The sequence below is a fragment of the Micromys minutus genome (assembly GCF_963924665.1).
Source record: "Micromys minutus genome assembly, chromosome: 3".
NCBI classification, from domain to species: domain Eukaryota; kingdom Metazoa; phylum Chordata; class Mammalia; order Rodentia; family Muridae; genus Micromys; species Micromys minutus.
The window spans coordinates 79,724,469-79,735,881 of record NC_137972.1 but is presented as its reverse complement, the minus strand read 5'-3'; the positions used below and the strand labels follow the sequence as shown (position 1 = coordinate 79,735,881).

The following is an 11,413-nucleotide window of genomic DNA, read 5'->3' as shown; positions in this document are numbered from 1 at the left end:
AGGGAGGGGGGACAAGGAAGTGGAGAAAGAGGCACTTGCCCATTTCCTGGGCAAAAGACAAGAGGTCCTGGTTGATTAGACAAAATCAAAGCCATTTATTACTAAAGGTTTTTTTTTTTTTTTTTTTTTTCTGGCCCCAAGCAAGAGAATTGCTGTAATGGGGGAGTGTTCTTGGTTTTGCATTTCCCACTGTCATCGAAGCTGTCATTGTAAGCTCCTGCTCCTGGATGAGGATGAAGTTCAGTCTGATGTCCCCAGGCAGGACAGCCCCCTCTGGGCTCTGAGTCGCCGAGAGATTTTGTAGAGCTCCATTGTGGCCCTGGCATCTTCCACAGAGCAGTGGCCCCTCCAGCTATTCTGCAGACAGAGGGAGAATGGGTGCTCAGGAGGCTGCCTTCCCAGCCCTGGAGCTGCTCAGTGTGTCTGAGTGTCCCTGAGATCCCTGACTCGGGTTTGGGGGGAATGTCAGCAGGTGGCTAGAGCAAGCAGCTCCAGGGAGCAGGGGGAAAGTAAGGCAGCTCAGAGGCGGGAAGGGTATCAGCAAGTGAAGACCAGCAATCCTGGTCATTCTGCAAAGATGGAGGGTGTCAATGCCTGGCTGTATCCTCCTTCCCCCAAGAGGCTGCCAGTTCCTGGGAAACTAAAGCAGAAGCTCTTTGAAGAGGGGGCAGAGCATGGGGTAGAACTGGGCTCTGTACATGTCCCATTCAGGAAGATATGGCTGCCACCTGCCATCTCTGTGCTGATAATCACTTGGCCCGTGGAACCTCCCCAAACTCCAAGAGCTACATCTGGCCATCCCCCGTTTGAGTAGTGGCAAAACTGGCTCAAACACTGCAAATGTTATGGAGTGAGGGCTTATGCCCATGAGCCAGGCCCACTCCTAGAGCATCTTTCACCTCCCTCTGCTTTCTTTCTTCTTTCTTTCTTTCTTTCTTTCTTTCTTTCTTTCTTTCTTTCTTTCTTCCTTCCTTCCTTCCTTCCTTCCTTTCTTTCTTTCTTTAGCATAACACTATATGAATATATTTTTGTCGGTACTTAATTCTTTTAGAGGGTTGATAGCATGCATTGAAATCCTACTAGTTACCATAAGCATAAAGTACATGTAGGACAGAACATAACATGGAAACAGTCAGTTTTCTTGGTCAGTATAGATTAAGCATGATCTTTGAATACCAAAAATTGCCACAAGGCTATATTCTTAGCTCTTGGATTATTAATGATTTAAGGTCCAGGTGTACCACACTCTGAGAGGGTGTTATACATTAATTTTTTTTCCTAAGAAGGCCTGAGGCTTTCATTTTTTGACCTTTGTTTTTCTTGAGCTTCATATGGCCTGTGAGTTGTTTCTGGGGTATTCAGAGATTTCTGGGGTTAGTATCCAATTATCAGTGACTGCAAATTATGTCTGTTCTTTTGTGACTGGGTTACCTCACTCAGGATGATATTCTGATCCATTTTCTTAGAAATTTCATAAAGTCATTGTTTCTAATAGCTGAGTAGTACTCCATTGTGTAAATATACCACAATTTTTGTATCCATTCATCAACTGAAGGACATCTGGGTTCTTTCCATCTTAAGTCTTGCCTGCTACTGGATGCAGGGGCCTCAGTTTCTCTGATGCCTGTCTGCTGAGGTGGCCTGCCTTTCCTCCCAAGGGCTCCTTTCCCACCACCCTCCATACTGGGTGTCAGGGACACGTGCAGAGAGGTCTAGCTCAGGTGCCTGCAGCTTCCCATCCTACTTTTTGTTATAAGCAGGTGGCTGTGGTGTCTGGCTTCACAGTCTTGTCCCTCACCACCCTCACTGGCCTGGCAAGGAAACTAACGACAGGATTCTGAAGTGTACTACTTTGCTATCTGACATGGAAGCTACAGGTGTGTGTGTGTGTGTGTGTGTGTGTGTGTGTGATAGAGAGAGGGAGAGAGAGAGAGAGAGAGAGAGAGAGAGAGAGAGAGAGAGAGAGAGAGAGAGAGAGAGGAGGGGGAGTGATCTGAAGGGGGATGTCTGCTGTGAGAAGTGAGTAGTTCTGGCCTTGATCCCAGTTTTAGTGCCCCTCCTAGGGCCTCAGGCAAGTCTCCAGTCTTCTGTGGGGCTCATACCCTTGAGTGGAAGGATCATCACCTGACTGTGACAAGCCTGGGTCAGCTCTTGTTGAGGTGATCTGCAGGGTGATTCCCTCAGGCTGGAGGGCAGGCTCTGAGGACATCAGTGTGTTGGGAGCTGGTGAGGAGAATGAACTAATGCAGATGAGAAACAGAGAGCCTAAGAGGCCTGCAGACCAGGCTAAAGATTTCCCAGGTCAAGGCCTGAGCTGAGAGCTTACAGAGGGTAGCAAGGGACAGGTAAAGTTCCTGACTCACCAGATTACAGCATGCCTCCAGGTTACAAGAGAAGCCAGGACCATTGTCCTGGGTCAGAAGACTGACAGGCCAGCCAGCTTCAGGCCCACTCCTGCTTCCAACACAGTTCCCACAAATGTGGGATGGGGCTCCATGCCACTAGCCGCTCACCCAGCCAAGATATTCCCACACTCCAGGCCCTGGCACATGTACCCTCTCCAACCCTCTCCTTCCTCTCTCTAGACCTCTGTAACTTTGGTCCTGCAGATGATGCTGGGATTTACTCTCCTATCCTGCAGACTATCATTTTCCCCATCCCCAGGATACTATCCCCTTATTTTAAGGTTAGCCTCTGTGGCTGAGGATGACCAGAAACTTCTGATCTTCCTGTTCTACCTCCTAAGTGCTAGAATTCAGGCAAGAGCAGCACTTGGTTTATGTGGTGCTGGGGATTGAACATGGGGCCTTGGCCATGCTAGGAAAGCAGTCTGCCAACTGAGTTATGGCCCTCACTGCACCCCACCCCCACCCCCGCCACCTTCTGCTGGACAGTGCTGGTGGCCTGCCCCTGGGCTACCACCATTCAACCAAGAGCTCCTCCTAGACAGAGTAGGTGCTCAATAAAGAGCTACTGAAGCTGGTCATATACCTGCAATACCAGCATTCAGAAGACTGAGGCAGGAAGATTATGAATGTAAGGCTGCATAGCTGGAGCCTACGGTAAGAGAACAAAGGCTGACTAGGGACGGAGTTCACAGTAGGTGCTCCCTCTGCATGTTATTTTCAAAGCCCTGGGTCTGATTTCCCAGTGCTGAAAAAATATTTTTTTAAAAAACCCAAAAAACAAAACAAAACAAACAAACAAAAAAACAGCTGAGCAATGCCATTACATCTTTAATCCCAGCCCTCAGGAGACAGAGGCAGACAGATCTCTGAGTTCGAAGCCAGCCTGATCTTCAGAGAGAGTTCCAGGACAGCCAGGGCTATGCAGAGAAACATTGTCTTGAAAACCAAACCAAACAAAAGTAAAGTGTAGACTAGGAGAACATTTATGTAGTGTTTGGCAGTTAGGGTTTGTCCCCCACTGGGATGGTTTGATTTATGTTTGGCCCAGGCAGTGGCTCTATTAGAAGGTGTGGCCCTGTTGAAGTAGGTGTGTCACTGTGGGTGTGGGCTTTAAGACCCTCATCCTAATTGCCTGGAAGCCAGTATTCTACTAGCAGCCTTCAGATGAAGATGTAGACCTCCCAGCTCCTCCTGTTACCATGCCTGCCTGCATGGTTATAAACAGAACCTCTGAACCTGTAAGCAGCCCCAGTTAAATGTTGTCCTTATAAGAGCTGCCTTGGTCGTGGTGTCTGTTCACAGCAGTAACACTCTAACCCACCCACAGCTCTTCCTACTTGGATGAGGGTGAGTTCATGTCACATACCAAGGAGGTAGCACCGAGGAACAGCACTGACTGATCCAGGACAGGAACCCGAGCTGTCAGGTCCCACTATGGCCGTGGGGGGTACAGGTTTTCCACCACTTCCCTGTGGGGAGGGTGGCTATCATGGCATAAGCCTTGTGGTCCACAGGGTTTGAAAGCAAGAAGCCTGAGCCAGGGACTTTCCCCTCTCCTTCCCTATGGGTACCCCTGGGATTCAGGGGCTTTCTCAATTCCTTTCCTGGACTCTGGCCTCCTGAAGCCAAAGACGCATCACACATACAAGCATCCAGCCTCATGGGAGTGGAAAGGAGAGTCTTGGGGTCACATGTCTGCACAAGGGCTCCTCAAGTGTTGGTGTGGAGTCCCGGGGGGCGGATGAGGCCTAGACCCAGCAAGCTGCAGAGGATCCTTACCTGGACAGCTTAGGCAGGTGGGACTGATCTGCCCTTAGGAGGAGTGAAAGTGTGGGGTGGAGGGAGAGGAAGATCCTCACTTTTAGAAGCAAAGAAGGAGAGGGAGGACAAAGGAAGAAAGTAGGAGACCTCCTTGCTTGGAGGAGGAGAGGAAGGAGAAAGAGGAAGAACAGGTTACTCCTTACCTGAGTTCGAGGAGGGAGAGAAAAGGGGAGGAGGGAGAAGAGAGAGACAGGAAGGGTCATGGGGGCAGGAGGCTCCTCACCTGGATGTTCTTGTGTAGCAGACGCTTACACAGCAGCCTCAGGGACACGCGGTTGTAGTAGTGCAGCTTGGCCTCATGCCACAACAGCATGTCTGTGGACGTGTCATAGACGCTGTGTTTGCTCATATCCTCCTTCAGGGCATTGAAGTCATGCTTCAGGTCATGGCCCACCACCAGCTTGCCTTTCAGAAGCTGCAGGATCTGTCCAGGAAGACAGGTGGCCTCACACATGTCCGCCCTGGGTGCTCCAGGTGGGGTATCTCCCTTCCCCAACTCCTGGAGTTGCTAACTGACTGTGGGCAAATCATGCCCCCTCACTGGAGGGAAGAGAGGTCCAAAGCCCTTTTCAAAACAGTCTTAAGTCTGTGAGGATCCCTGGCCTGGACTGCTCCCATGGCTCATGGGACGGGCCTGCATGGACAGCAGCACACTGACTATGTCTTCATCTCCTTGGCAATCTGCATGACCTCCCAAACTTTATCCAGACCCCTCCGAGGAGAATCTGTGAATACATCCCTGGACCAGAGATGGAGGTGGAGGTGGGGCTAAGGTGCATGCGGAACTTAAATTGTTAGCCAGATGATGATATTTTTAAAAGGGGGAACATTTCTTCTGGGTTTGTAGCTCAGCAGGAAAGTTATAAGATCCAATCCTTAACACTGGACAGAGGATGAGAGAGCTCCAGAACAAATCCCCATTATCACAGGGCCCTTAGTTTTGAAGACTAGGGGTTCTTTATGAAGAGAATTTGTGGGCTGTTGGTCATTTTGAATACAGAGGAAGGACTAATGTGTTCTAGCACCTCCAGAAGCTGGGAAGGAACCTAAGGAGCCAGCCTCGAAGACTCCTTGACTTTTAGTCCCATTAGGCCCAGGTCAGACTTCTGAAATGAAGAACATTAAGATAATAAATCCACCTTGTCTTAACACATTAAGTTGGTGGGTCTGTTCAGTGGCTACAAAAACTAGCTCTTTTAGGAAGGAGGCCCGGACTCAGCAGGATTCTATAAGCGAGCAATAGAGACACACCAAGTGAATGACTGTGCCCAAAGTGTCTCTGACCATTTTAGATATGTGCAAATTCCTTCATAGTCCTCTTTAAAGATTAAAATTAAGGCTGGAGTGTGGGCCTTAGCACTTGAAGACCCAGGTTCTACACCGTATAAACCGGGCACAATGCCTGTGACCTCAGAATCCGGGACAGACGGAGGCGGGAGGAGCAAAGCCACCCTGAGTGACACAGGACCCTATCTTAACAGCAAGCAACACAGGATAGGGAGGGAATGGAACTCCCATGGCTGGGGAAACCCTGAAGGAAAAATGTCAGACACGGAGATAAGCCTAGAATATCCCACATGGCAGACAATCTTCACACAATTCCTGCTCACTGGCCCTGACGCACTGCCCCTCTACCGCAGATGCAGATGCGTGACAAATGCTACTAGTGTTTGGGCCATTTGGAGGCTATTTTGCTAAGCACCATCAGGGTACTCGGATTTCCACACAGGGCGGGGGGGGGGGGGGGGACAGTGGCAGAACCTGGCTGCTTGGGACGCAGCTGATGAACAAACCTGATCCAGGCACATGGCAGCCCAGTAGGAGGATGGACAACCATTAGAACTGCCCAGCCCTGTGTCCTACATGTCTGGAAGGCATAGTCACAAGGCTAAAGGGTAAGAACCTTGAGCTTCAGTGGCCCAGAGCACATAGTCTGGGAACATGATCTCCTTCAGCCAAGGAGCCTCTGGCTGCTGAGTCAGAACCAGCTCAGCCTCAGAACACCATCTCCCAGGTTCCCCAGAGCAGTGTGGCAGAGAAGAGAGGGTACATCAGGTGAGACTCAGTGTCCCCATCATAAGACTGGAAAGCTGGACCCGATCGATGCTCCAAGAGAGGTTCCAGATGGGAGCCCGGGGTTCTCTGTTAGCGGGAAACTAGCTAGTCGAGGGCTGTGACAGGGATACCCAGGGTTCTTCCCTCAAATTTGTGAGGAATATCTCGTGGGAGAGCAACAGACCCCAGACCCCAGGAAGGAGCTGAGGAGTAAGGACAAGGTGCCTGGAGGGTTGACTTTACTGCTGACTTTACTCATGGTCCTTCACTTACCTCTAGCCTGGCTTCACCAAATGGCGTGGCCCTCACCATGTGCTGAGGCGTGATCCCGCTGACTTGGGTTCTATAATCCGTGATCTCTCCCTCAGGTCGGATGTACTTGTCATACAGGACTGCACCATGGATGTTCACAAGGCTGCAGCGGGCAAGGCCACTCACCCTTTGAGGCCCAAGCCCCACCATCTCACAATCCATAGCCACCACCTCTGGGCTGCCTGCCATGCTCCTTGCCGACCCTCAGAAAGCCCTGGAGGAGGTGGAGAGGTGGGGGTGGGGGAGAATCAGGGTGTCAGTCAAGAACCAACAACCCTCCAGGCATTCTGGGTCACCACCCTGCCAAACTACACCCTGAGCCCTGCCCATTATCTCCAGTGCCACCTGGCAGCAGGAGAAGCTGGCCTCTTGCCAGTCTCCAGCTTCTCTGTGCTAGGTCCCAGAGCTTGTGGACCCTGTCTGCCTGTCCCGCTAAGAACCCCCCTCCCATTGCCTCCCAGGCAGCTATGTGGTACCTGCTCTCACCTGTCTCTGTGCCCTGGATTCTTTTCTGCCTCTCTGTTGCCACTTCTCGGCTACTTCAGTCACTTTGGGAAGTGACTCATCTCTTAACTCTGTTTTAGTTTCAGTTTCTGGTCATTATCTAGGGAAGTTAAGGGAGTGGGGGCAGGTCTTGTAGGCTGGGCTATTCCATCTCCTTGAGGCTGACAGGTAAGGGGGCTGGCAGGTTGAATCAGGGCTGGCTGCTCAGGGCTGACTGCGTCAGGCTGTCCCTCCTCTGGCTCTGCCCTCCTCCCTTTCGGATGACATGTCTGACGTGAACGGAGTGGATTGCAACATCTTTCTTTGCTTTTTCACCCTCCACCCAGAGAATAAACATCTCCGGGATTGGAGCCCGGGGAATGTCCCACAGCTTCTGGGACCTGCCGTCATCGGGCTACTCTGTAAGGTTTTCTGAGGGCAGAGCAAGCTGTTCTTGACACACTGGTACCATTAACTGGGAAGGGCAGGAGGGGGTCTAGTCCTTGGTGGCTTCTATCAGTTTAGTGCCTCACTGGGCTGAGATTCTACCTGGGGGATTTTGACAAACAGCAGCAGACCTTGAGAGAGTCTCAAGCCAGGCTGTTCTTCCTACTGGGTTATAGTCTCCTGGGCTGGAACTTAGAATCCTTAGAGTGGTACCTATTATTAGGTCCAAAAGGAAAACTCCCAAGAACACCCCCAAAGGGAGCAGACCCACGGACTTGGTCCGAAATGACTGTGTGGGCTCAACTCAAGCTGGACTCTAGGATTTCTAGTGCATAGACAAAGTTCTCAGGCAGGGGTCCTGGGAAATGTCAGGTTTCTGCCTGTCAGAATAGTTCTGTGGTTCCATAGGACAGCCTCCAGACTCCCTCAGTCCCTATTTACATGTACCTGTTCTGCACTAGCCTCCTGACCCTTATGGCCCTGACTCCTCCACTATGTTAAGCTCCCAGACTGTTCATCCCCAACCCCCCATGTTCTTTAAGACCAGCAATACCACCCCACCTCCTCCGTCTCTTGCTATTTTCTTCTCTAGCTCCTTCCTCCTATTGTCTCTGCTCCTGAAATGGCCCTGACCATGGGCAGTCTGCTTCTTTTCCTCTCTGCTCTGAACTCTCTGTATGCCCCTGGCCTTTCTGTCACAGCCACAATAAAACTACTCCCCTGAGTCATGGAGCCTGTTGCTCACACCTACCATCTGGGGAATGTTCAGTATTCTTCTAATAACGGAGGTGCGCATGGATCAGAAAGAGGCTCAGCTTTCTAAGAGGAGTGCTCTTGCAGAACATGTCAGGGTGAGAGTCCAAGGGAAGAATATATGTGGATCTGTGTTCTGCTTTGCCACTCTGAGAGGCAAAACACAGAGGTAGGCTACATTCCTTTCTCTCTGTTGGCGTGCCGGGCTTGTGGGACACGTCACTCAGGGGAGAGGAAATGAAACCTAAGATAGGGGTCCCAGCCCATTTTCTCCGGGTTGGAAACTGGTTCTCAAATTCCTGAGCATGGGGACTGAAAGAGTTGAAGGGATGGTTGGGGTGGGGGAAATGAACCTGGGGCAGGGCGGGAAATTTGGCTTAGCTCCAGACCATCTCTGCAGGAGACTTAAGCACTGCTCGGTAGGACAAAGGTTTGCCCCCTGGGCAGTACTTGTTGAAGGAAACTGTCATTGTTTGTCCAAACCGTTTACTCTTGGAGTACGTTAGGGAAGTCTCATCTGCATGGGGTGGGGCCTCAGCTGTTGTCCCTATGTGCCTGACTGTCACAGTCCTCTCAGTGGAGTGTCACGGTCAGTCGGGTCTCAATTATGAGAACTGCTGGATTTCCTGAATCTGCTCGACCTTACCAAGTTTTCTGTCTGATGGCACGGTCCACTGCCCCACATATATAGTCTACTTATGCTCAGACTTTGCTTGAAGGGCAGGATTCTACACCAGCCTGACATTCTGGAAAACTCCCTATCATCTGCCTGGCAGCTCCCCCTCCAGGCCTCTCTGTGTATGTGCACCTCCCATCTTCCTAATTAAACAATTAGGTAATTAATGAGACCATCTCTGGCCCTATCCTTTTCTATAGTCAAATACTGTGCATTCCATTTGCTCTCTCGTGGTTCCCCAGAGCTGGGCCTCAGCTCCCAGAACTCTGCCTGAATTATGCTGAACTTTTGTTCAAGTGTACAGTGTGTTCTGTTGGACCCAGGTACTGGTGACTAACAGCCCTGAAGGAGGAAGCCCTGACCCTGAGGCTTGTTTCCAGCTTCACCAGACAATATCAAACGGCAAGCCACGTCCACAGGCCTTGATCAGGCGACAGCAGGAGTCACTCGGGGCAAACTTGTCAGCCTTCCAAGGACACATCCAATCAGCTGCTCACCCATCATGCCTGTAGCTGACAGAGGTAGCTACTGGGTGGCTTTTCCTAATCCCCACTGAGCACGATCATACACTGAAAGGACAATTCATGCTATGGCTCTGGTGTGACTTGGTGTTTTCCTAAGGTCCCTGGTCTAGGGGCTCGGTTCCCAGTGTGGTTGAATCGTGAAGTGGGGCCTGGTGGGAGGAATGTGGGGGTGAGTGATACGCACACCACCTTTGTGAGTGGGTCGATACTGTCTCTTGGAGGCTCTAGGCCTTTGTGAACTGTATTAGCACTGTGCACGTGTGGTTTCACTGTCCAAGCCTCTCCCACATCCTGCCTTGCCACGTGGTCCTTTCCACATGTGTCCCGTTATCACATCATCCACTACAGCGGCCCTCAGCAGAGCCCTACAGACCATACCATGTTTTCCAATTGCCATGGCTGTGACTTATGTCTTTATCAGGCACCAGCCTTGGTGTTTCTATAGAATAAAACAGATTTAAGATAATTAACTGCACCAGAGGCACTTCTCCCTGGAGGCAACGTGCCCTACAAGATCAGCTGTCTCAAACCGAGGCCACGGCAGGAAGCTCACCACAAATTTCAAGGCAACCTAGGTTAAATGTGACCCTTCCTCAAAGTAAAACCAAGACTCCTGTGAACCGCGGAGGATGTAAATGTCCCAGCAGCTGTGGGAAAGCGACAGTTGCTTGGCGCGGGCGGCATGGTGGTCTCTGCTGCTCAACGAGGTTCCAGCACACATCAACATTGCGGATCACAGCTCTCCATCATCCTACTTTCCCCCGTGATGATTCTCACTGTGGTATGGAGTTTCCTTACGCTCCTTTGGGGAATTCTGCATGAGCTTTGGTAGAGGATGGAAACGTGTACACCAGCCGTCTCTAAACAACAGATGGCAAAACTGCTGCCGTGGAACCACACAGCATAGCTCTGCCTGCTCCTACAAAGAACCTCCTTTGTGCCCTTGTTTGCACCGAGAAAAATGGTTCCAGGAACTCAGGCACTTAACAGCCAGTCCTGAGAATGAGAACACACAATCCAGAGACACAATGGGCCCAGACCAAGAGTCAGAGGCCTTGGCAGTTAAGGGCAAGAGTTCAGTTAATAAGTACAGAATAGTTCCCACAGTCGAGTCTCTGGGTACATGACTTACAGGACGAACGACAAGATCTTCAACGCCCCACGAGGAGCACCTTCTGTTCAGTTACATTGGCTTGACCCCCCTCTGTCATATACGAGTGTGTACACTGAAGAGCTTAAGACGGTACGGCATGAGAGAGTAAGGCATCGGGTATCCCTTTGGGGAGCACATGAGAACAGGCCCATATTGTAAGGCTCGATGCTTTTTATCCCACCTAGTGCAAACACTGCACCGTGCACCTAGAATTAAAATTGCTCTTACGGGCTTGTTTCTCAGGACTCCATGTCTGGTCCCTCTGACCACAAAGGCTGAGAACATGCAGGAGAGATGTAAAGGGGGACCTGGTGGTGTTGTTGAACCTTAGAAAACAGGGACTCAGATGCTTGCTGAACTTACTGCTTTTGTGTCAACAATACTGTAATAAAGTTGACTACCTCCTTCATTCTGGATGTTGAAAAATAGGGCTAAAATGGGTTAAAAACCATCTGTGAAAATATCATAACCTCTTGGACTCATTAAGTCTGCTTTCTACATTACCTGTGATTAAGCTACTATGCAAATATAGTAGGTGTAGCCTTTAGTTCAATAAACACCAGCTAGCGGCCCTGCTTTAGCCTCAGATCCTGTCAGTCTCCTCCAGATACCACACTATTCCCCTCCTGGGAATCTATCTAAATGACTTGGAAGCAGGATAAGAGATACCTGCATACCGTATTAATGGCTACTTTACTCACAATAGCCAAGAGCGGAAGTGACCTGAGGAAGTGTTGTGCGAGGACCTGTGACTAACATTATATACACACAAAGGACTTAC

The 11,413-nt window shown here is 50.4% G+C and overlaps 1 protein-coding gene across 1 annotated transcript; it reads right to left on the bottom strand.

Moving 5' to 3' along the window:
- Positions 1-223: 223 nt before the first annotated feature.
- ISG20 (interferon stimulated exonuclease gene 20) lies at positions 224-7,339 on the bottom strand. Its single transcript, XM_080914633.1, has 4 exons — positions 7,083-7,339; positions 6,558-6,810; positions 4,453-4,653; positions 224-357 (listed from the first exon to the last, which is right to left on the bottom strand). The coding sequence occupies exons 2-4, from the start codon at positions 6,783-6,785 to the stop codon at positions 241-243; spliced, it is 546 nt and encodes a 181-aa protein (XP_080770759.1). The 5' UTR covers positions 6,786-6,810; positions 7,083-7,339; the 3' UTR covers positions 224-240.
- Positions 7,340-11,413: the final 4,074 nt, after the last annotated feature.

Coding starts and splice junctions, on each gene's coding strand:
- ISG20 (XM_080914633.1), bottom strand. CDS start 6,785: ATGGCAGGCAGCCCAGAGGTGGTGGCTATGGATTGTGAGATGGTGGGG. Junction 4,654..6,557: donor TTGGTGAAGCCAGGCTAGAG/GTAAGTGAAGGA, acceptor CTTCCTGGACAG/ATCCTGCAGCTTCTGAAAGG. Junction 358..4,452: donor TGCTACACAAGAACATCCAG/GTGAGGAGCCTC, acceptor CTCTGTCTGCAG/AATAGCTGGAGGGGCCACTG.